This window comes from Caretta caretta, chromosome 5 (assembly GCF_965140235.1).
Source record: "Caretta caretta isolate rCarCar2 chromosome 5, rCarCar1.hap1, whole genome shotgun sequence".
Classification (NCBI taxonomy): domain Eukaryota; kingdom Metazoa; phylum Chordata; order Testudines; family Cheloniidae; genus Caretta; species Caretta caretta.
The window spans coordinates 19,493,253-19,519,560 of record NC_134210.1 but is presented as its reverse complement, the minus strand read 5'-3'; the positions used below and the strand labels follow the sequence as shown (position 1 = coordinate 19,519,560).

General features: G+C 42.0%; 1 protein-coding gene across 3 annotated transcripts; it reads left to right on the top strand.

Annotated features, from left to right (window-relative positions):
* Window positions 1-23,450, top strand: CCDC68 (coiled-coil domain containing 68). 3 transcript variants are annotated; one of them, XM_048851373.1, is made up of 11 exons: window positions 212-317; window positions 9,341-9,483; window positions 10,214-10,246; window positions 11,258-11,401; window positions 12,028-12,153; window positions 12,807-12,935; window positions 15,388-15,461; window positions 17,251-17,356; window positions 18,614-18,697; window positions 21,767-21,843; window positions 22,845-23,450. In XM_048851373.1, the coding sequence occupies exons 2-11, from the start codon at window positions 9,361-9,363 to the stop codon at window positions 22,909-22,911; spliced, it is 963 nt and encodes a 320-aa protein (XP_048707330.1). In that variant the 5' UTR covers window positions 212-317; window positions 9,341-9,360; the 3' UTR covers window positions 22,912-23,450. The 3 variants fall into 3 exon arrangements, with proteins under 3 accessions (XP_048707332.1, XP_048707330.1, XP_048707331.1); XM_048851374.1 differs by lacking the exon at window positions 10,214-10,246; XM_048851375.2 differs by lacking the exons at window positions 9,341-9,483; window positions 10,214-10,246; window positions 11,258-11,401 and having other exon boundaries at window positions 1-317.
* The last annotated feature ends 2,858 nt before the right edge of the window (window positions 23,451-26,308 follow it).

Genomic DNA, 26,308 nt, shown 5'->3' with positions numbered 1-26,308 from the left:
GTACGTTTGCCAAGAGAGATTGTTAATCTTACAAAGGGGCAGCGTTGAATATTTTTAAAAACCAATGGCTTCACTTGCTGCTCTGACACTCTCACCTGGTTAACTCATTGGCAATGGACTTTGAAAGTGCCCTGCCTTTCCTGTGTTTACAAGTCAACCACAGAGGGAAACTGGGCCGAGTTCCTCTCTCCCATGGGCTCCAGCCTCTGCTGCTAGGAGGAGAGAGGGGCGGGGCGGGGCCAGGTCCGGACTGCACCGTCCCCGGACGTGAGCGCCCGGGAGAGGAGCAAGGGAGCGGAGAGAGCCGAAGAGAGCAGGTAAGGAGGCCAGCGAGCTGGGGAGGAGAAAGGGGCATTTCAGGGCCCCTACAGAGCGCCCAGGGGCTGGTCGCCCCTCCTTCCCCGGGTCCGTGAGAACAAGGGAAAGGGCTGCCTGCCACTTCCCGTCCCTAGAGATTCAGGGGCTTGATCATTTGAGGCTGGAAATGCGCAGGTGTGGAAGCTGGGTAGAGAGGACTCAGCTGATTTTTATCACTCATGATCTGCTTTTTATGCCAGCTCTCTAGGTTGGGGGCTGGATGGAAAACACTGGGCACGGCTTGGATGCCACTGCATAACACGAGACTTAGCAATAGGGTTTCCTCTCTCAGTCAGGTTTCAGAGTAGCCGCCCTGTTAGTCTGTATTCGCAAAAAAGAAAAGGAGTACTTGTGGCACCTTAGAGACTAACCAATTTATTTGAGCATGAGCTTTCGTGAGCTACAGCTCACTTGAAGCCCTTTGGGGTTTTGCACGCTCTCCCTGGGCAGGAATGCTGTGGCTGTTTAAATGTGTGACATGCAGGAGATTAGAAATGTGAACAAAGTGAGGGTGGTGGTGTGTGTGAAATTTAGCAGAGCTTGTTGGTGGAGAATGAGAGTGCTTCACTGTCATTTAGGGACCCATCCTCCCAACCCTTTACTTGTTCAGACCCTCCTGTGAGTAACACTAATACTAGTAACTAACGTGAGAAAGGGACAGGGTGAGTGAGGATATATCTTCTTATTGAATGCCAGCTTCTGTTGAGGGGAGAGACACGCTTTCGAGCTACACAGTGCTCTTCTAGCTTTAAGCTTGTCTCTCACTCCAGCAGAAATTGGTTCAATAAAAGATATGACCTTATTCACCTTGACTTTCTAATATCTGAGGCCCAACATGGTGACAACAACACTGTCTATGTGAGAAAGGGATCGGCATTGCAGACCCCTTAATGTTTGCTGTGTGTCTCTGGTAATGGAAAAGTAAATATTTGCATGTGTTTTTTTTTTTAAGTTGAAAAATCCAGGCGTGTCTTGTCCCCCGTGCCCCTGCCCACTCACACCCCCATGCACATGTGCTTTTAGTAAAGAGTAAAATAAATAGCTGATTATATTTTCATGGGGAAAATACTCTAGTATGATAGTTGCCTGAACTATTTATTGTAAATAAATTATCCAGTGAATCTAGCTCATTTAGCAGTACACATATTCTTCATAAACTTATCCTGAGTTCTATAAATATATTTGCCAAACAACTCAGATGAACAATTTTTCAGTTTATGGGTTGTTTGCGAATTGTTCCCTTTGACTATTTGCAGTTATATTTGTGCTGTATGATTGACAACCAGCATCATCTGATACTGTTTCTGTACTGTGATTGGATGAGAGAACCCTTTTATATTGGAGAATAATGAACAGTAAACATTCCTCCCTGAGCACAAATAGCCACGTTCACATGTAAGTACAGGTATTCATACAAACTATTGCTCAAACATTCATGAGAACAAAATACCTCAAGAAACTTTCCAAAGATATTCATGAATAGCAAATTAAAAGGTGAATACATTTTTACTGAATATTGTTGAATCAAATAGCTACTCATCATTGAAATTAATGTATGCAAACACTGCATTGCAGTCATCCAATTCTAACTTGTAGCATTCAAATCTATTCTGTACTGAGAAGAGTTTACAACCAAGTGGAAAATATGTGTCTGCTTCATGCTGGTTGTCTGAAGATTAACTTTGAATAATCCAATTTGGATACTCAAATTCATTGCTGCCCTTTAAAATAACTACGAACCAGCCAACCCATAGACCAGGGGTGGGCAAACTTTTTGGCCTGAGGGCCACATCAGGGTTCTGAAACATTATGGAGGGCCAGGTAGGGAAGGCTGTGCCCCCCAAAACATCCTGGCCCCTGCCCCTGATCTGCCCCTTCCCGCTCCCTGACTGCCCCCCTCAGAACCTCTGACCCATCCACCACCTCCCCACTCCTTGTCCCCTGACCGCCCCCTCCCGGTACCCCCCTGCCCTTAACCACTCCCCCAGGACCCCACCCCATTTCCAACCCCCCCTGTCCCCTGACTGCCCCGACCCCTATCCATACCCCTGCCCCCTGACAGGCCCCCTTGAGACTCCCATGCCTATCCAACCCCCCCCCCCGTTTCCCGTCTCCTGAATGCCCCCCCCCCCCCACAGAACCTCCACCCCATCCAACTGCCCCCTGACGGCTGCCCGGGATCCCCTGCCCCTTATCCAACCCCCCGCCCCTTACCATGCCGCTCAGAGCACCAGGGCAGGCTGGCGGCTCTCACAGCCTCACTGTCCAGCAGGAGTTTGCAGCCCCGCTGCCCAGAGTGCTGGTGGTACGGCGAGCTGAGGCTGCGGGGGAGGGGCTGGGGGCTAGCCTCCCCGGCCGGGAGCTCAAGAGCCGGGCAGGAGGGTCCTGCGGGCCGGATGTGGCCCATGAGCCGCAGTTTGCCCACCTCTGCCCTAGACCCTAAAGCTAATCATGTAAAAGAGATTTTCATAGCAGGTAATAGCAGAGTGTGAAAAGAAGAATCAAACTATGACACAGAATAGATATTTCTACTTTTATAGGACCTATTCTGAAAAGATGTTTATAGTAAAGGAGCTAGTTGTCACGCTTCTATGGCGAACAGTGCTTTGGACCCTTTTAGTCCTTCTCAAGTGGACCTTTAAGTGACAGGCTGGGCTTGCTGCCCCTCCAACTGGGCGGAACTGCGTGGTTCATCCATTCTGGGACTGCCTCTCTGCGTGTCAGCTCCCTATTTTCCCAACTGTGTTAACTCAACAGGCCCAGCTGCGTTTGGCTCTTGTAAACCCTTTCACTTCAGGGACACGTGATGGTTTAGTGTCCCATTGAGCTCTCTTCTCTGCTGTGGCAAAACAGATCTGTCGCCAGGATTGGGGCTGTGGAGTTGCCTCATCATGCTGTAATTAAACCTGGCTGTTGAGTCTGAGTGTTGGGATGCTCCTTATCTGGGCCATTTTATTGCCTTTCTGTTTGGTTCCCATAGCAAGCTCTTTGGATCTAATTCATAGCAAGTAACCCATCATAAACACAGAAAGCATGCACCTTATTCACAAACTATAATACAGATGTTTCCTCGCTTGTTACACCTGGCAGCTGCAAAGCTGACAGAGAAAATGTAACTTACTTCACAAGTGGCAATTTTAGAATATTGCAGTAGAACACCCATGTCAGACACAAGTTGGCATCTACCCAGCGTGCCAAAGGATTTCTCCACGAATGTCATGCCCTTTAGACTCTGCTTTCTGAGTGTAAGACAAGTGAATTTCTTTCTACTCCCAAGCTCTGAGCTGCATAAAGTGTGTGTGTGTGTGGGGGGAAATCAAGTTCCCTGTATCATTTAATTCTGTTAACATGCTTTAAAACGTAATAGAATGTCACTTCAAAAATGATATTTAACAAACTAGTGGTGCCATGTTAATTGTTGGCATTACAAGGTCAGTACAGTTCTATTAAGGATCTTATGCTGTGTCCTTTACCATGGTATTGGAATGACCGTACAGAAATTCTTGTGTAGTGTGAAGATTTCTTAGATGTGTAAAGAACCTATGACCTGCTTTTCAGAGGTGCAGCTCTGTGTATCTAGGTGATTTAGCTCTCCTCCTGGACTCTGTCAAACTGAATACCTTCCATGGTGTGACATACCAGGGTACAATCCAGACCAATGAGTAGCTGTGTCACCCCTCCCTGTAACCTGGTGTGCTTTTTACAATGCCTTGCTGCTGCAGCCTCCAACGTGGACTGCTCACAAACGGCCTCCAACATGTAAGTCGCCCCCAGCCATGTCTTTGTGTGTTTTGCAGCCAGCAAGCCACACCCTGGCTCTTATCAGCCTTAAAGATTACCACAGGGTGACCCAAGCACACCCCTAGTCTGAGATTTCCCCTCAGAAATTTATGTCCTGTACTGCCCAGCCCTCTCCTAGACATTACAAATATATTAAGTCTGTTATTCCTTTAAGGGAATAATCTGTTACCCCCAAATGGAGTTATGCAGATACTTCAACTAGAACACACTGGATTAGATAAAACAGTAAAATTAGTTAATGAACTACAGAAGAGACCTGTTAAGTGAATATAAGCAATGAGGCATAAATGTCAGAAATCGTTAGAAGAAAAATAAAGATAAAATGCCTGCAAAGTTTTCTCACCACATGCTTCCAGCAGTCTTACTGACCAAACTCTTTAGGTCAGGACCCCTCCTCCAGAGTCCAATGGCTGCTTCCTTTATTTTTGAAGGTGCAGAGAATGTGATGGGCAGAGAGAAGGGGTGTCTTGGGGTATTTGCCCCTGCTTTTTATAATTTCAGTCCCCCTCTTGAAAAATATTTCCAGCTGGGAGCAAGGTGGCAGACAGTCTGGGTGGAAGGACATTCCATTCTGTTTGTTTGCTAAGATGTAGATTGATTTTTTTTTTTTTTTGTTCCTACCCCATTTCCTACCAAAGAACGGTCACTTAGCAGGTAATGGTCCATCAGGCTTGTTTACACCTGGCAGAGGCGTCATCTTGCTCTTTGTCTCTGAGGAACTAGTTTGGCCACTCACCAGATTTATCTGGAAAACATGCTTTTGGTCAAGATCTCAGCTTTTTTTTATAACTTCACATATAACACTGTTATGTGCATTTTTCCATGATATTATTGATCAGCAAATTGTGAGGTGTCATTCAAAAACTCATAAGGTGCACCTTGGACAAACACTATTACAATCGAACACATCACCAGCCACCGACAGTACCAGGAGGTGTGAGCCGGTACGACATTGTGCATCCACTATGGGAAAGAGACTGAGAGGCTTTTTCCATTGGACCATATGAACTGGAACCATAAACTCACTGAACATTAAATCCCACCAAATGAGGGTAGATCCATCCCCATCATCGTATCCACTCATTATACTCCATACCTGAACATACCCCCATATCTCAATGTCTGTACTTTGACCGGTTAAACTTTCTCCCCAATCGGGGAGATTGCAGATTATGTATTCCTTATGCCACCCGTTCCTAAAGCAAATTTCGCACCCCTTGATAATCTGTACCTTATTCCCTGATAACCAGAAAGGTGGGGGGAGCGATAGCTCAGTGGCTTGAGCATTGGCCTGCTAAACCCAGGATTGTGAGTTCAATCCTTGAGGGGGCCATTTAGGGATCTGGGGCAACTATGGGGGATTGGTCCTGCTTTGAGCAGGGGGTTGGACTACATGACCTCCTGAGGTCCCTTCCAACCCTGATATTTTATGATTCTAATAGCATGTAGGGTGTGAACATAGGTATATATTCTGTCACATATTTAATGACTTGGAGACCAGGCTGGTTGCATTGGTAGATGGTCTCCTGCTTGCTATGTATGAAGTGGCAGTGTCCAAGCTGGCATTATTTAATCTATCAGCGCCTTGAGTACTGTTGATTGCAAGGTGGTGTTGAACACACCTCTGGACCACAGTAGGAATGGAGGAAGCTATTTTTTGGGGTTGCTCCATTCATGATGATCATTCACAACTAATTTTTGAGGACAAGTTTTCCTCCTCTCTGATGGTGTTCGTATAAGGGGTTCCATAGGGTTCTGTCTTGTGTTCCCTGTGGAATGTGTACATGGGACCCTTAGAAGGGTTAGTAAGGAGACATGAGTCTTCAGTATATTGGTGATATGCAGATGTCTCTCACCATTCTGTCCAACCCAGGCAAAGCTGTGCTTTCCCAGTATTTTGGTAAGATTGGGGTATACATGAGGGCTAACCTGGGAAGACTCAATCTGGATAAAACTAAGGTAATGTTGACTGGGGAAGCAGCTACAAGACATGGCTGGGATTATTTTAGTCTCTTAGACCATGGTATGTCTCTGTCCTCCTCTTGTTTGTGTTGACAAAAATCTAGGGATATGGTTAGATTTCCAGCTACTCTTAGGTGGCAGCAGTGGTCAGGATGATACTCCTCTTCATGTGATTCTAGCCAGAAGGTTGTGAATTTTGTTGCTGGATGCAAGCCTCAGTGCTGCTGGTCATTGTTTTGTCACCTTGAGGTTAGACATCGGCTGTGAGAGCCACATGAGGCTATGCCTGTTCAAGACCATTGTGAACTAAAGCAGGTATTGAATTTGGCAGTCCACTGATTGTGTTGTCTCTTGCCATGCCATGATCTTCACTGACTGCTTGGTAGTCTCCTGGAGAAGTTTAAGATCTTGTTCTATGGGTCAAAAGCAATCAAGTGTTTATAACCCATCTGTTTGAGTAAACATCTTTCACTATCAGTACTGGTGCAGCTGTGATCAGCGGAGCTTCCTTGGTTTATAAGAAAGGGGCTGCTGGTGAGTCTTTTTCAACTTTGGACCCCTCATGTTTGGGACTCACTCCCAGACTCCTGTCTAAAATAGTCCAAATCCCTTGACATTCAGGACACTCTGAAATGTCTGTCTATGATCCCAACTTTTGGGTGAGTGGGGAAAAATTGTGAGGTGGTAATGGTGAGTTCTTTGTTCACTTTCCTTGATTGTTGGCAAGGGAGTGACTTGAAATTGCTGGATTTGTAATTTTGTAAACTTTACAAAAATTTAAGACTCCAGTTTTTAAAAAGAGCACCCAAAGCTCATATGTTAAAGAAATTACAGTTTCTCTATTTTTGTTTTCTGCCTGAGATGTGTACTTGAAGTATATGAAAGTTAAAACTTCTGTAGCCTGGATTAGTTGCTGATGATTCTTTTAGCAAAATGTGCAAGCCAGGTCCATGTGCTCATGGTGGTGGTGACATTCCTAATTTATTACAGCATTAACAGTTTCAAATGGCCTAATTGGGTTTTATGAGAAAATGCCTTAATTAATTAAATGTGCTGACTTGATGGTACTTCCTGTTAGTAAGGCAATAATTTTAGTCTGGGATGAATAAACAAGGGCTGATGCTGTAGGCCAAAACCTCGTGTAGCACAGGAATCAGATTGTTGTTGCTGAGTTAAATGGAAGCAACCATAAGTTCTTATTAAATTGACATTTTGTGTTTTAAAATCTCATTTAAAATGTGATTATTTAAAGTACAAAACCCAAAAATAAGCTGTAAACTTTGGAAAAACCTCACTCTATGTCTACTGCTTCCTCTTCCTCCGCTAATGTTTTAAACCTTGATAAAACATTGCACAGATCAATTGGATCTTATTGTTGCAGGAGCAATTGTTAATTAATTTCAGATACTCCAAACAGACATTTGACAACCTGACTTAAAAAATATATACATTAATCTGATTCTATATATGGCAAATGGAGTGCAATGTATGCATATCGTCTGAGATATGCTGTTTATATACATGTTCACTTGAGATTAATCCAACTGACACTGGATGTCACCATTGTACCACAGAAACATAACTGCAAGCAGGTTGGGACCTCGTTCTTGGTGTGTAAATCCAGTTTTCCCGTGCTTAAGAAAAAAGCGTTTTGATTTGTGACTCTCCCACTGCCATGAAAAAACTCATATTGTGGAATGCTACAACGCTGAGTCCAGTCTTACCACTTACTCAAAGTGAGCCTGTCAAGGTTCCTCCCCCACTCTGAACGCTAGGGTACAGATGTGGGGACCTGCATGAAAAACCTCCTAAGCTTATCTTTACCAGCTTAGGTCAAAACTTCCCCAAGGTACAAAATATTCCACCCTTTGTCCTTGGATTGGCCGCTACCACCACCAAACTAATACTGGTTACTGGGGAAGAGCTGTTTGGACACGTCTTTCCCCCCAAAATACTTCCCAAAACCTTGCACCCCACTTCCTGGACAAGGTTTGGTAAAAAGCCTCACCAATTTGCCTAGGTGACTACAGACCCAGACCCTTGGATCTTAAGAACAATGAACAATCCTCCCAACACTTGCACCCCCCCTTTCCTTGGAAATGTTGGATAAAAAGCCTCACCAATTTGCATAGGTGACCACAGACCCAAACCCTTGGATCTGAGAACAATGAAAAAGTATTCAGTTTTCTTACAAGAAGACTTTTTTAATAAAAATAGAAGTAAATAGAAATAAAGAAATCCCCCCTGTAAAATCAGGATGGTAGATACCTTACAGGGTAATTAGATTCAAAACATAGAGAACCCCTCTAGGCAAAACCTTAAGTTACAAAAAAGATACACAGACAGAAATAGTTATTCTATTCAGCACAATTCTTTTCTCAGCCATTTAAAGAAATCATAATCTAACACATACCTAGCTAGATTACTTACTAAAAGTTCTAAGACTCCATTCCTGGTCTATCCCCGTCAAAGACCAGCATATAGACAGACACAGACCCTTTGTTTCTCTCCCTCCTCCCAGCTTTTGAAAGTATCTTGTCTCCTCATTGGTCATTTTGGTCAGGTGCCAGCGAGGTTACCTTTAGCTTCTTAACCCTTTACAGGTGAGAGGAGCTTTCCCCTGGCCAGGAGGGATTTCAAAGGGGTTTACCCTTCAGTGTGAGTAGTCCCATGGATTTCTGTGGAACTGACTCTGCCACTCTTACATTGCATAGTCTTGGTGAAATCAATGCAACTACTTGTGGAGTACAGCGTTACTCAGTCTGAGTAAGATGGCAGAGACAGGAACTCCTATAACATTGAATATGACCAGTTCTGGGGTGTGGAATGAAGTGACAGGTGAAACAATACTTTTGAATAAGCAAATACTTACACTGAAATTATTTGGATTGCCAATAAAAAATTATTGATATCTTATATGCTGTAGCATATTTGAATGTACATTCAGATGCAATAATTGGATGGGGGACTGCCTTAAGTAAATTGGGGGGTGGGGAAGTAACACATCTTGAAGACTTGCGAGGTCCTTTAAAATACGGAAATTATGCACAAGGTCATATTTGCAGCTGTCTGAAAGGCTTTTAATTGTCTAATATGAGCCTTACTGTATATGTTGTTAATGATGCAATGGACATGTAGATGCATTTACAAAATTAAGTTCATTCTCTATGGATATTTGTATAAATAAAAGACAAAATCCACTTCTCTCCCAACTATACAGAGCAGTGAAATGCACGCATAATGAGTGCCACAGTGAGGCTCACAGAACACGTAACAAGAGATGACCAAGGGATGGAAGGAAACTATGTCCTTTATGGATCTTCTTCTGTCCAAATCACTGACGAAACAGAATACATAAAAAAGGTACAATTTTTTCATTATTCTTATTGTGCTGTCTTGTCCTCTGATTTGGAGGAGAACAATGAATACAACCCATTGCAAGTAAGAAAATAAAAAATTTGAATCCTTCTACACTGTCTAAATTTTCCAAGCTAAACAAGTGTGTGTTGACTTACTGAGGAAATTCACATTTCACTGTCCCTTAAACTCTATCTGGCCTAATACCATTATAATGGAGTCTAACACAAAACCTCAAGGAACACTGATCAGTTTGAGACAAGGATTTAATTGGGGTATGCACATCTGTCTTTATAATGAGTCATATGAGGGAGCAGACCAAATGCTTGTCAGAACGCCACTATGAGAATTTTGTACCAATTACAAAATTATGATCCTAAGTCATATTCATGATACAATATCTGAGGAAGAAATGAATTTTTGAAACAAGTGTGAGACTTAGGCCCTCTTTTGAGTCAATGAAAAGTATGTTGATCCTGTCACTAAAATAAATATTTAAATTCCGTGCATCCATTTCTGCATTAGAGATCTCTTGGACAATACGGTTTGGCTTGTTGAGGACAGATGCTTTATTTCTAGTATCCAAGCAAAAGAGCAGAATGGTGATCATGCCCAAAGGCAACTTTTCTACATTGCTGCTGTCCTAAGGAGAATGTCCTGGAATAACTAGCCTGGCAGATTAACAAGAAAATATCATCTTTCTTTTTGTGACCTATTTCTAATCTCTTCCCTGCAGATCAGATCCACACTAGCAAAGATTCAAAATCAGGTATGCAAACCATAAAATTGCAAATGACAAATCAAATGCAAAGGCTTCCCTTCCCCTGCAGCTCCCAGTCCCAACCTCTCTGCACAACGCCTCACATCTCCCCTCTGGCTCTCAGTACCACTCCCACTTTCATCCCCAGTCACAGTTGCTCTCTTCACACTCTGTACTCCTTCAGTCTGTCTCGAGAGCATGCTCAGGGGATGGCACATACAGAGCCTTGTCAGCGCTAGGAGCTGTGAGGGGCTGGAGCATGCTCAGTGATGATGGAATTTGGGAGATTTTAGCCAGATCTAAGATCTATACAGAGGATGAGAAAATGAAGATTATTCAAAGGCTTAGCGATTGACCAAACTTTGGTGGATATGAAGAATATCAAAAGGCACAGCACTGACACAAAGGCCACCCTCTAGTCTATGCTCCAAAGCAGGGACTTTCTCTAGCATCATTCTGAAATGGCTGAACCATTTTGGCAGAAACATTCCAAAAATACTCATCCTGAAGGAGACACCTGGCATGAAAAATGTTAGCCCAAATAAATAAAGTCTGGCAAATATAAGCAACTAAAAGAGGGTCTTATAATGGGTAGTGTCAGGCAACCTTCATAACTGGCGACACTGCTGGTCCCAATACTATAATACGCCATATGCTGCAATATTCTAAACATTAATTAACCTCATGTACGAAGTTACACTCTGGAGAACCAAAAGCAGTTATGTATTGGTAATGATGTGTTTCAAATGTAAAACCCTGGAGAGCTGCACAAATAGAACACTGTTTTATTTAATATTGAAGGTGGGGAATTAGTCAGTACCTAGAAACTGTGGTGATTGTTGCTCTGTAATTACTCTAGACCATGATCCTGCAATGAGCACCATGCAGACCTGGGTGCCTGGAGCTCATTGCAGGGTGGGGACCTGAGATAGGAAGGTAGATGAGTGCAGCTTTACCTTCATGAACTCGGTCTGCTAAAGCTGTCGTTTACAAATTATTTTCATGTTTGTTCATTTTTAGCAGCCTTTCCGGGTGCCCAGAAATGAGCTGGAGGCTGAGAAGGACACGCTTAACTCCAGCTACAATCTAACCATGGAAAAGCTGAAAGAGACTGACCAGCAGCTCTTGCTTGTCAACAGGGAGAATGAAATACTAAAGATCAAGGTGCATTCCATTTTAGCAGTCTCTAATGCATATTTCAGCTTGTCAGCCTGAAGAGAAGATCCAGTTTTGCCTGGATTAAAGTTTCATTCCAGCAGTGGCAGGAAAGCAATTGTTCATTGTGGCTTTGCCCTCTCCATGAAGTGCAGTAACCTTGCAGAGTCTCATCAGATTTTCTCATGAGGATGAAATAGATTTTTAACTAGCTGATGGTGGAATTTAACTAGCTGATTGTTGGGAACTACAGCTTGTTGGGCTGTGCTCTGGGCTTGGATTTTCTTGCAGTGGTTCCTGGCATGAAGTCTGCTCAGCCAGTGGTCTAGAGCAGGTGTGCTTGTAACCAGTCAGAAGTGTATCAGTCATTTTAAACCCACAACCTTCATCTCCAGTCAGGAGGGGCTGTTGTATCACATGGCAAATCTGCATCCTTTATTCAAAAATTAGAATTTAAATTTTATTTGCCATATATTTTAATGGGTTTGTGGGGGTGGGAGGGGTTCTGCAAGAATTGGTGCTAACAGTTGTTCAAACAGGATAGCAACTGCATTATTTGTGTGCTACCTGATTTCCACACCAAACTTCTAAAGTGTGACATATGCTATTAATCCTATTGCAATGGCTTTTTCCAGCTGGATGCGACAAGAGAAGCAGGTGCACAGTCTCTAAGACATGCCTCGAAAAGTCTATATGAGAATTACTACAGTCGGTCTGAAGAACTTAAGAAAAAGCATGAAGATGATAAACTGCTGATGCAGGTACAGCACTCTCCTATGTGTGGAAAAGGCAAACACTGGAGCATGCAGGGATACAAGTGTTCCTTCTCTCCAATATGCTGGCAACTCCATATGTCAACATGACAAATCAGTACCTTGGATGTATAAATAGAGACCTAACTCTTTCAAACACAACTTTGTGGGCTCAACTGATGATTCCTTAAAGGAGCCTTATTTTCAGAGGATGCTCAGCACATTCTGAAAACCAGGTCCCTTTAAGGTGGACACCCAATGTGGAGGGATCCAAAATCACGAGTCACTCTTGAAAATGTAGGTCAGGGCTTCTAATGCAGACTTTCATTGTCTTATAGGCTTAACTTTAACTACAGTACAATATAAAAAAGGAAAGCTTAATTTTTCCTGACTTCAAATGTCCAGTCTCAGATTTGATGGGTACAGTGCTCAAAATAAGGCAGGAATAAAGGTGTAGAATTTGCCCTATTCTCTCACTGCTCACTCTTGGGGAAAGAAGCATGGATCTTTCTTGACTACAAGTGGTCAGGATTTTCACGGGGGTGGGGAGGTTGTGGGACTGGCAACATATTGAAGAATAGCAGCAAAATGGTTTTGCTGAAAATGGAAATCCTCTTCATTCATTGGTTTGGGCTTTTTTTTTCATTTTTCTCTAAACACAGGCCTCCAAACTTGAGCAAGAACAAAAACTCAAACAAAATCTAGAAAATGTCAATTGTGTAACTGAAAGACTCGAAGAAAAGTACAGCCAGATTACAGACATGGAGAAACTGGTGCAACGAATGGAAGAGGTATGCTCATAGAGCCCAGTCATGCAGTTCCTGGATAGGCAATAGGAGTCTTCTCTATGCAAGGATCATGGCCACTGTCTCTTAGGCCATTATGTGGCTTTTGTTAGTATCTGCTGCACAATACCGAGGCCTGACCTTGCAGTCTGTTAACCATGTGAACAGTCCTTGCTCATTTGCATATTGCACTTGATCTGCAGCAAGTGCTATGAGTAAAGGTATCAAGCTCTGTGGAACTACAGTAAATCTCAGTTTCAATTGTATTAGCTCCTACCTCTTAAGTAATAGAACTACAGTGTAAAGCGTGTCCTAAGCGTGTCAGTCTCATGCTGAAATCTAATTATAAAGAAGAGTTCAATTACTTTAAAAAGTTTTTGGACCAGATCCTCAACTGGTATAAAAGCCCCCTGGATTTCAATGATGCTACCTCAGTTTGCATCAGCTGAGCATCAGGCCTTTTAAATGACATGAGAGGTAAGGTTTTTATTTTTCCTTTCAGTTGTTTAGACACTAGATTTTTAAATCAATTAACTTACTTAACCTAACTGCCATACATTAATCCTAATTTATGAGATTTGAAATGTCCTGGTTTCTAAGAGGAAACACCTTCAACTCCTATTCTTGCATTGTCAAAGTACAGTATATTGCAATATGCTATTAATCTCCTCCCCTTTGTAGTGAATTTCTTTCCAAAATCCTTCCCAAGTTCTCAGCTGATGCAGAAGCAGTGAGTGTTTACAGAGAACAACTTTCCAGTTGTAGTAAATAATTGTTAGCCAGTGAAAGGTATTGTAATGACCATATCACATAAAATTTAACTTTCACCATCTGTTCTGGAGTAATTAAGAATGCAGCAAGATTACACATCACTAATACAGTTCTGTCAAAAAGTCAGATTAAAAGCATTTAAATGCAATGTGCTTTCAGGCCATTTTTGTCACTTGTCGTGCCAAGCTGTGGTTTGCTCCTGCCACAACTAAGCGGCAGCCTGTGATTGGGAAGTAGAAGAGTTTGGTAGCTGTGGGAGTTCCCCCAGCAATTATGAGTGACTAGAGATAAGTGGGTGGGGGAAGCTCATTCTGAGTGGCTGCTGTGATGTCATTTAACAGGGGCACATGTGCACTCTCCCACCCCCATGCCAGATCAGCACCAGTACAGGAGCTGGAAAGTGGGCCATGTCTCCACCCTAACCCCCATTCATCACTCCATCAGTGCTGCTAGATTCTCTCCCTGTTCTCATGGTTAGTTTCAGGAGGACTGGAAATGTGGTTGGCTTATGCTCCTGCAGCCAAGTGGCAGGACAGCTCCTTGTGCCCTCTCCTCATTTTCCCTGATCCCTATCTTTTTGCACACCTGAGTAGAGTCAGTCACAATAACTCATCTTCCAATATTTTTAATACACCTTTGAACATCTTTCTCCCTGAGTATACTGTCCCGTACTGTGTTCCTCTGAAGCATTTCTCAGTGGTGTTCCCAAGCCCTTCCCTCTGGTACACTCAGGCAGTCCTCATGCACATCAATAGGTTTCTTAGCCCAGGGCTTTCTTACCCCACTCCAGTTTCTTACCCCATGCACTGAAACTTGCAAAGGTGCCTACTATACCTCACATCTGACTGACCAGGCTGATAGCAGATATGGTTTAGCACTGTGTAGTTTGGCATTACAAATCTGCACACAATCTGTTGCACTGTGGAGCTGGCTGAGGAAAGGGGCTGTGGGTAGAATACACAAAGCTTCATTTTCACGGCTACATGCTAGGATCTTTTCCAGGCAGCTCCATAGATAGACAAGGTTTATATGTTGATGTGTTTGTCTCATATCTCTTGCGCCTAAAATTCTTTGCCATATTGAAGTCAGTTGTAAAACTTTTTTTGACTTCATTAGAGTCAGGGTTTCACCCTGACAGGCTAAGAAGATACACCCTGGGGTGGCTGTATGTATTAGTGTACTCTTTAAATTTACAACTAGGAATTATTGTACTTAGGTCACTAAACAGTTAGATGTGGATTACCAAAATTTGTCACTTAAAAAGAAGTTTTCTAGTTGAATCAATTTTAATCTCTTGACCCTCAAATCCATCTTTGCAATGCAAAGTACCACTGCCCTTTTAGTATAGTTCCTGGAGCAGAAAGTGTCTTTGAACACATATCAGTCAAAAAGCTAATCATCTTTACTGACAGGCTTTCCTTTAAAAAAAAAAATATCCAATTGAAATAATTTTTTTCCTCTGTAAATCAATACACAGCTGTTCCCTGGTAATCTTGCCTTTTCTGACCCAATTCTCATTGATGACAGATGCTTCTGATCCTCGCAAGAGGGTGAGGGTATATCTGTAAATTGACAGCTGACATATCTCTGGTGGTTTTGTATGTTTTCAGAAAGTAATTGAAAAATTAGTTACAAAACTTATATGAAGTGATTATGTGCACATTATTACTTCTTCATTGTTCCCTAGGAAAAGAAAACATTAATAGAAAAAAAGCAGTCATTTGAAGAGAAGCTTCTATCAAACTCTGAAGATACGAAGAGGTGAGCAAATAGTGCATGAAGAAATGCTTTTTCTGTTCAGAAGGATTATTTCAAGTGAAATACCTAACAATAACTTGGCTAAGTTCTCCCGCGTAGTGGATATATACATGGTGTTAGGCCTAATGCCTTCACTGTCTTTACTTTTTAAAGAAGAATATAAATTCTCCTGTGACATGTGCAGTAGGGTTTCTAGACCTGGGTTTATTTACACCAGAGGTGGACAAACCTTTTGGCCTGAGGGCCACATCGGGGTTCCAAAACTGTATGGAGGGCCAGGTAGGGAAGGCTGTGTCTTCCCAAACAGCCTGGCCCCTCCCCTATCTGCCCCTCCCACTTCCCGTCCCCTGACTGCCCCCCCAGAACCCCCAATCCATCCAATCCCCCCTGGTCCCTGTCCCCTGACCACCCCCCCGGGACCCCACCCCCTATCCAACCCCCCCTGCTCCCTATCTCCTGACTGCCCCGACCCCTATCCGCACCCCCGCCCCCTGACATGCCCCCTGGGACTCCCATGCCTATCCAACCGCTCCCTGTCCTCTGACTGCTGCCTGGGACCCCCTCCCCCTTATCCAACCCCCCCGCTCCCCGCCCCCTTACCATGCCGCTCAGAGCACCAGGACTGGCAGCCGTGTCACCTGGCTGGAGCCAGCCACGCTGCTGCACAGTCTAGAGCACCAGGGCAGGCCGGCGGCTCTCACAGCCACGCTGCCTGGCAGGAGCTCTCCGCCCAAAGCGCTGGCGGCATGGCGAGGTGGGACAGCAGGGGAGGGGCCGGGGGCTACCCTCCCAGGCGGGGAGCTCAAGGGCCGGGCAGGATGGTCCCGCAGGCCACTGCAGTTTGCCCACCTCTGATTTAGAGAATAAGTAATTGTTCTCTACTACTCTGACATGTGAAGGCACAAGATCAAATCTTGCTGTCCTCACTCTGGCAAAACTCTTGGTTCAATTAACAGGAATTCTGAGTAGAGGTTAATTCCGGATTGCAGGATTTCGCCTGCTGAGAGGAAACCGTTCAACCCACCTCAACCCCCATCCTGTTAACCAGAATTAATATCTTAATGGCTTTTGGGGCCTCTTCCAAACAATACATTTTAATAATTTCTATCTTCTATTCAGTTCAACTTCCTCTAAAGCCCACCTCTCTCCCTAGGCTTCAGAGCCTGAGCTCCAGCCCAAGCCACAACCTAAAAGCACTTTCAATGTAGTTAGCACAAGCCCTATAAGCCCAAGTCTGTTAACCTGGGTTTGGAGGCTTACTGCCACAGGCTCTGTAGACGTACCCAACTTACTACGTAGTACACTGTTACTTTGGCAGTATGTGCCATGAGGAACTGTTGAAGAATTGCTCCAATATATTGTGCCGAAACTTTATTCTTCCGATATGAAGTATGACTGGTGCTGTTTTTCCTGTAATTGAATATAGTAGTTAAATATAATGTAAGAAATAAACTACAATTTTTCCTTCTTTTATATCAGACTACGCTTATTACCCATGAATTAAATTAGTTCACGTACAGCTAATATGAGTCAAGGCCAATACAGTGAGTTGGAATCCCATGTGGAATGCAAATTATTGGATCTGGTCACTAAAGGAATCTTAATGCCTATATTTATAATTCATATGTAAATGTAACTTTGGCCAAACCCAAAAGTTTGGTGCTCAGATGGCTAGTTTGTATATTCTTGGTCAGAAAGCATACATCAGGTCACTCATTAGATCTTTTGTGAATAATATATCCCCTTAATATCAACTGAAAAAGTTATTGGTAATCTGTCTTTTCCCCACCAGCTGTCGTGATCTTCAAGTGGAGATTTTCACTGTACAAGAACAGATTTCTCACTTGCAGCATGTGATCCAGACCCAGCATCAAAGCCTACGCCGTGTGATAGAAGAGGTCCGGTTAACCAAGCACGTTTAGTGTATGGGGAACAAAAATTAGAGACTTGTTTTAGTGCTTCCTTCACTTTGTGAAGTTTATTATTGATGATGTGATGATCTCCATCACAGGACATGCAAAACCAGTTAGCAATAGATGTTACATAATATTTTATATATAATTTAAAAAAAAGAAAGTGGCATCACTTTAAAAAATGGGGGTGGTTCTACCTCCCATCGTGACAGCGATTGAAATAGAATGTTGCAAGGAAGGAAGAAAGGAAGGTTTTTGTTTCCTGCAAGTGGGATGGAAGGGCTGAGATAGCTACCTAAGGAGCATAGGAGAACAGGCCCATACCATAGGGCTACATCAGGAAATACCGAGTCCCCAGCCAGTTTAAGGTAGATTGGGAATATCCCTAAAATGTGGCAGACCATGGATATTCACTCACTCACCAGGGGAAGACTTAGTGTAGCTTCTGAAATAGTGTTTGGTTAGCTACTTCTGCAGAGGAAGCAATGAATGCAAGAGCTGCAAACCTCTTACGTATGTTCCACAAAATGAACTGCCTTTTTATGGGGAACATTGAGTCTCTAATGATGCTTGGCTACTGCAGTTACAGGCACTGTGTAAGACCATCAATAAAATAAACAGGTGTCTGGAAATCTATAGGCTGTTCCTCACTAGAGGCTCAAATCCTGCTTCCCTGATGCACACAAGCAGTCCTAGTGAAGTCAGTGACCAAAGCAAAAAGGATTTGGTCCCAGATAAAGCTGGAACAAAACTTGAAGCCATTTTAATATTTATTACTTGACATCCCGTTTAAAGAGGGTACTAATATGAGCTACTGTCACAAAGAGTATTAATTTTTGCTCAGCTAAACTACCTATACAAAATTTAATTCACATTTTGTGAATCGTCAAAGGGTAGGAACTTCTCTCATCAGCCTTAGCTTGCTTAGGCTAAGAAAGCTGCATTTGCGGAACAAGTGTGTGGTTGGGCACAGAGACCAAGAATTAAAAAGGCAGACATGTTACCCTTAGTGGAAGTGTGACTTATGATCTGTTTAAAAAGAAAAATAAGTCAGCCAGCCAATCATGTCATTACACTTTCTCTAGAGCATTTTTTTTATCATGTAGATTTCAGACTATATTGACTTTCTTGATCCTCATGCTCTAATAGTGTATCCCTCTACTTAAAGGATGGTTATTGAAAGTGTATCTAATATATTACAAAGTTTGAAAACTATTTCTAACTTTACTTTCTAACTCTTAGATTGAAGAACTGAACATCGGACTACAAAACCAAGATAAAAAAATTAAGACTATGAAAGAAAAGATAAATATGCTTGAAGCTCAGGTAAAGGGAAAGATTGTATCACACCAAACTCTACAATTGTGAGCCTAAGACTATTTCAACTCTGCATCTTTTTGAGTCTCCTTTTTTCTTCCCCCAAGTAGTCATCAAGAGATTTATACCATCATCTTCGGCCAACTGTATGGTACAATAAGATTCTTTAAGTATTTTTCTGAGGACAGAGAAGTGGGAGTGGTTGGTACAGTTGCAGGTGGGGTTTTTAAAAGCACTCAGCAAGGGTCTAACTCTGCTCTTATTGAATACAATGGTAAGTTTGGTCAAAGTTAGAACAAAGCAGAGTGCTTTTGGAAATCTCTCACCGTACATGTCCCTATGTCCCTCGAGCTATTTCTATTCAATATACAGTACTGGTGAGTTTGGGAGGAAGAATATCAAAATTGCTAATTTCTATTTAACAATTATTATTTGCACTATGGTAGCACCCACTACTTGCCAAGCACATATTTGGAAAGTGCCAAGACACTCTGCCTGTCCCAAAGAGCTCAACCTGAGCACACACACACACAACATATGAAGACCTAAAGGTGAGGGATGAAAGGATAATTGCTTTTTTTTTTATCCACTTCCCCCAATCAGCCTTCTGCCTAATCATAATTCTTTAGTAATTTCTTGTAGGCCACAGGCTGGAAGTGGGAGTTAGGGAGGAGAGGGAGTGCTTTTTGAATTTCATAGGGACTGGAGGGAAGCAGTGTGTATTTTGGGGTGGCTAGAGAGGAGGTTGTTGCAGTAATGCAGATATGAAATGAGTGTCTGGATGAGAATTTTAGCCATGACGATATAATTTAGGCTCTGATCCTGCAAACACTTACCCACATGGTGAACTTTACACTACACAAATGCTTCACTTTATTTGTGGTAATATTCTCAGCTTAGGGCTTATAATATATATATATGTTGGGCATCATTAAGAGAGAGATAATAAGACTGAAAATATCATATTGCCTCTGTATAAATCCATGGTATGTCCACATCTTGAATACTGCGTGCAACTGTGATTCCCCCATCTCAAAAAAGATATATTGGGACTGGAAAAGGTTAAGAAAATGATTAGGGGTATGGAATGGCTTCAGCATGAGGAGAGATTAATAAGACTGGGACTTTTCAACTTGGAAAAGAGATGACTAAGGGGGGATATGATTGAGATCTCTAAAATCATGACTGGTGTGGACAAAGTAAATAAGGAAGTGTTGTTATTTACACCTTCTCCTAACACAAGAACTAGGGGTCCCCAAATGAAATTAACAGGCAGCAGGTTTAAAACAGCAAAAAAAGGAAGTATTTCTTCAAGCAACACATAGTCAACCTGTGGAACTCCTTGCCAGAGGATGTTGTGAAGGCCAAGACTATAACAGGGTTCAAAAAAGAACTAGATAAATTCATGGAGGATAGGTCCATCAACAGCTATTAGCCAGGATGGGCAGGGATGGTGTCCCTAACCTCTGTTTGCCAGAAGCTGGGAATGAGCGACAGGGAATGGCTCACTTGAGGATTACCTGTTCTGTTCATTCCCTCTGGGGCACCTGGCATTGGCCACTGTCGGAAGACCGGATACTGGGCTAGATGGACCTTTGGTCTGACCCAGTATGGCCATTCTTGTATTCTTAAAATGTGTGTGTGTGTTTGGATTTTTTAATAATGGCCCTTGCTCACTTTCAGCTTCTGAGGAAATATTACATGTTAGTATTTTGGAAAGCATTAGGCTACAGTGAAGAACTGTGCATTCTGTCAAAATAATTACCCCATATTTTCAGCATTGCATAGAAACTAGCCTCTTGCAATTTTACATAATCTTCAGTAGCAATACTGTTATTGTTTTGTGTGGTTTTTGGCAACATTTTACAGTTTGTAGCAATCTTTTGTGTAATGACGCATTGCAGCAATATAGTTCTTGACATCCCGTTGTAAACACTAGTCTATAATCCTGGAATTTACATTGGTACAGACATTAAATATATTACAAATAAAATGCTTTTCTGCCATTCAGAATCTTAATTTCAGTCATAGCAGATCCACTAAATTGATTCTAATTCCAGTATGTGTGGGGGATTAAATATAATCCACACACATATCATTAACATATCATATGTATTTATTATATTTATATAACACTAATTATATAGTTCTAGACATTTTCAAAGTGACCTGTACTAGCTAATTAGTGTTACAGCATCCCATCCAGGCACGGTTTGTAAGGCCATCCCTACCCCCAAGGATCTCAGTCTAAATAAACAGGACAGATCAAAGGATAATTGTTGCCATTTTTCAGACAGACCAGAGTGGGGAGACTAATGCATCATGCAAGATGTTGTCCAGGCCATTGAGGAGAATGGGAGCATGAGGCATCGCAGCAGAATACCCAAATCAAAATATTTTGGGGGCATTGTTTTTTTGATGGAAGAATATATAAATATATACAAAAATGAGTGGAGTCAAAACCTCCTATTTCTATTGGAAAAACGAAAAGGAGTACTTGTGGCACCTTAGAGACTAACCAATTTATTTATTAACCAAATAAATTGGTTGGTCTCTAAGATGCCACAAGTACTCCTTTTCTTTTTGTGAATACAGATTAACGCGGCTGCTACTCTGAAACCTGTCATATTGGAAAAACGGATTTGAAGGAAAATTTTCAACCATCAAAAATGCTTTTCAACTAACAAAAATACTCCTACACTTCAAAAGAGCTGTGCGGGATTTTCTTACCAACAGAGCAAAATCCAAACAGTGACAATAATGCTGGGCACAGGAACTTGATGTTTCTTCAGGTTTGAGGCTCGACCAGCATGCCAAGATTTTCAAAAGTGACTGCATTGTATCCCTCAGTGCCTGTAAACTGTATTGACATTCTGGATGACCCAAAGGGCCAAATGCTAAACTGGTGTAAACTGGAATAGCTCTATCGAAGTCAACATACTAATTGGACTTGTTTCAATTTATCTGTGGTGTTGATCTATACCAGCTGAGGATCGCACCCACAAACTCTATCTTTGACTTTCTTAAATGCTATAATATACTGGTGGAAATGCAATTAATTTAATGTCTCAATTTCAGAATAAAGAACTTAAATACAAGGTGGAATTCTGGTCTGCCCAACCCAAGATTAAAGTTTCAAAAGGTGTCTCAACAACGTAAGATTCTTTTGACGTTATTACCATGTATCTGAAATCTCTCTTCCTACGCTGTCTGCAAATGTTGTTAATCGTAAAAAATTGTGTCAAATGATTAATAAGTGCTATTTGCGTGTTAATGTCACATTTATTCCAAACTGCTTGAATTATTCTATTTTGGTCTTGTTAGAAATAGTCATAACATTTTCATGCTGTAGTTTCTTTATAAAGAAAGAAAACAAAAGCCTCAGTGTGAGAGAGAAGTTAAGTAATTGACATTCTACATAACAAGGGTCTTAATTGTGCAACTGGCAATAAGTCCATCAATGGTGCATCCTTCTGCCTGTCTCATGTTGCATTCTGACTTGCAAATGGTAGTGCCCTCAGTCTTGAAAGAGATGTGATGTCTGTCTTATTTACTGAGACACTGGTGCAGTCAACATCATACTACTACACCAACTAGTGAGCATCTGCACAAAATGTTGTCAGATCAACACTAAATTTGAAAAGTAGCTTTTAATAACTGATGAAGATGCTGAATACTGTGATTAGTATCAGACTGGGCTTAGAGGCTTGCAGTTTCAACTGTAAAAACATTTTACAGTAGAGGAATGCCATCTCCATTAATGTCATTTTAACAATGTGTGAAATTACATAGGAGAGAAAATTACACATTCACCAAAACCAATGTCTGGAAGGAAAAAACATTAAGACCCTTTCAGAATACCCTCCGGTCTTGTGTGGGATCAACCTTAATTGCATTAGAGGAAGTGAATTGTTCACCCGAGGACCAGCACTGATGGGCTCTGGAGAGGGGCGAGAGTCATTACTACAGAGGGAAGGCAGCCATGATTCAGGACTCTGATGAGAGACTGTAAGGGGGGGAAGAATGGAGGTGGAAAAGACAGAGTGCATTTCACACCAATATCTGGGTACAGTAGAAATGTCTAGATGTCTGTACTAAGTTTGTTTCGTATTGGTGTGCTTCATTCTCTGAGTAATAGTTATCTTCTCTTTTTTAGTTCTTCCAGGATTGATGGGGTATCCCCCTATTCATTGCTAGCTAGGCTACGGAAGCAAAATGGTTAGATGAGTCCATCGGTGGTGTCTGTTCCAGCTTCCTCATAAGGAGCTCTGTGTATCTACGTTAATGACCCTTCATTCAGTCCTTTTATATATTTTGTTATAATACAGCAACTTGACATGCTTGGCCACCAGGAATAGCACTTGTACAGAAGAAGATTCATTAAATGCATAAACAAATTTGGATTTAAGGCAAGAACTGAAGAGACATTGTGTTCTTTAACATACAGTGTAATCAAATGACAGCAGCATCCTATGGACATTGCTGATGGGGAAATATATGCCATTGTAACAGCTTCTTATGTATCAAAGAGCCCATCTTCAACAAGCATTTTATGGGCCAGAGGTACATCAAACAGTTAAGAGGATATTCAGGATTAACGAATTAAAACTTTCCTAATTGTATACAAAAATTGGTACAGACATTAAAAAAAGATTGGTGTTTATCAAGTTTTAACACAATACTGTAATGTAACTAAGAACTTTTTTAAATTTGAGAAATTAATTGTAAAGGGCTATTTAATAAATTATATTTAATCTTTTCAGTCTTTGTGTTAGCATCTTAAACTTGTCATTTCTAATCTATAGTGTGTATCAATGGGTTTTTTTTAGCTATCAGAACATGACATACTAATAGGTTATTTTAGTTTTTATATAGGCATTGGGTAGCTTCACCTAATGGTTGCACAAGTGACAACATGTGCTATGCATGTTGATTGCAGCATTTTCAGACTTTGGAAAAAGTCTAAAATAACAGTTTTAGGCAAAGCAAAAGCTTACCCTCTATGGCACTTAACTGAATTTATTGATCTTCTGAGACAGATAATATTAAACTGTTTGTTTGTTTTGCAATAACCATATGTAGCTGAAAATGGTCATCTAACTGAAGTGGGAATTTTGTAGTCTGGCTATTTATAAGGTAAGCTTTCTTCCCAGAGCCTTCAAATAAGTCATAGAATACCAGGGTTGGAAGGGACCTCAGGTCATCTAGTCCAACCCCCTGCTCAAAGCAGGACCAATCCCCAACTAAATCATCCCAGCCAGGGCTTTGACAAGCCTGACCTTAAAAACATCCTAAAGGAGGAGATTCCACCACCTCCCTAGGTAACACATTCCAGTATTTCACCACCCTCCTAGTGAAAAAGTTTTTCCTAATATCCAACCTAAACCTCCCCCACTGCAACTTGAGACCATTACTCCTCATTCTGTCATCTGCTACCACTGAGAACAGTCTAGATCCATCCTCTTTGGAACCCCCTTTCAGGTAGTTGAAAGCAGCTATCAAATCCCCCCCCCTCCATTCTTCTCTTCCGCAGACTAAATAATCCCAGTTCCCTTGGCCTCTCCTCATAAGTCATGTGTTCCAGTCCCCTAATTATTTTTGTTGCCCTTTGCTGAATGTTTTCCAATTTTTCCACATCCTTCTTGTAGTGTGGGGCCCAAAATCGGACACAATACTCCAGATGAGGCCTCACCAATGTTGAATAGAGGGGAACAATCACATCCCTCAATCTGCTGGCAATGCACCTACTTATACATCCCAAAATACCATTGGCCTTCTTGGCAACAAGGGCACACTGTTGGCTCATATCCAGCTTCTTGTCCACTGTCACCCCTAGGTCCTTTTTCTGCAGAACTGCTGCCTAGCCATTCGGTCCCTAGTCTGTAGCGATGCATGGGGTTCTTCTGTCCTGAGTGCATTAACTGAGCTACTGCTACCATCTTCAAGGAGACAGAGTAATTGTTTCTGTACCTTTTCACTGCTGAGACTGTCTCCCTGGTTGCTGTTTGTGAGGGAATAAACATTCTAGGACTTGCAGTGGAACTGAGCTACTTTCAGATTGGTTCTATTAGCTGGCAGTGATTAGAATCCAATGCTAAATTGACTAGATTCAAACTACTGGTCTAGATTTTGTGGTGCATTGCACCTGTCTGCACCTTCACACTTAATAATTTTTTAATTGGAAGTACTGTAGTAGTGTTTGACAGCCCTGCTGGTCACTTTGTTTCTTTTCAGAGGGAGGAAGTTGCTTATACTAGTGATGGATGCAGTATATAAACTTACAGAACATTATTACAAACCCATAAATTTAAATGAAGGGGACAGTGAAATATCACTTTACTATAATCAATGCAAGGCTTACAAAAATTGTAGTGATTAAAGTTTAGGTGTTTTTTAAAAAAAAAAAAACTAACATGCTGATACACTAGTTTTATGCACTGGTAGAAATGTAGACCATAGGGCCGCCCTAGCAGAAAACAGCAAAGAGACTAACTTATACCCTGAAGACATTTGACCCTTGACTAAGCTGATCTCATGCTGACATGTTATGAATTCTGGCAAATTCATGTTTAGAACAAATATGACAAGTGGAGGGCTTCATTTGAGTTATCTGATGCGTGAGCTTTAAGGGTTATTCTTTTCACCCCAAGTTTACAAGGCAGTAGAATCTCAGCAGGAAACACCTGCAGAGGAGCTGAAGGTGTGCATTACATACAGGACACAAATATAAGCCACTGATACATGGTATTGTGCTGCAGGATTGTTGGGTAGCTGACAGTCTCCACTCTCAGCTGTTAATTAGAGGGTTGTAGTTTTAACAGAAATGAGCAAACTGAGGACTTGTCTACCCTAGAAGTGTTACAGCAGCATTCTCCTGCTGCCATAACAAAACCACCTCTTTGAGAGGTTGGCAGGAGCCACTCTCCTGCTGCCCTAGTGCTGTCCACACCTGCTCTTAGGTTAGTGTAACTCTCAGTGCTCGGGGTAGCTTATTCACATCCCCAAGCAACATAAGTTATGCCAACATAACCTGTAATGCGGACAAGCCCTCAGGAACACACAGGGACTCTGCTGCAGCGTAACCTTCAATGTTTAATGCCAAGATGCAGACAAGCTCATTTCCCAGGCTAGATACATGTGAAACAGCTGTTTAATGGGAAAGGTTGTTGCAGAGCTCAAAAGATTACCCTCATTTGTGGAAGGCAGGGCTGTGCCTGTTCAGTAACACTGGCAGTTGTAGGCTATAAAACATTTTTCCCACTCTAGCTAGATGTTATACTACAGAACATGAGGTGTCCAGTACATGCTGTCCTTATTTCAGTATTTATAGTCTCCTCATGGATGTGGTGGAGGGAAAAATACACTATATGTAGCTATTTGAGTGGAATGCCTCAATCACTTTTGGAAAAACTACAACTCCATTTAGTCATGTCTTAAAATGAATCTAATTTCAACAAGGTCTTAGTCCTGCATGACTTAATGGACTTGTATTCATGCAGCTTGTCACTTCAGGCTTAGCACACTAAGGTGCAAATGATGTTTACCTTCCAGCTAGTCTGGCAGTTGATTCAGATGATATGCTGTGCATGATTAAGCCTTTGAACAGGCTTAGGTTAGAAA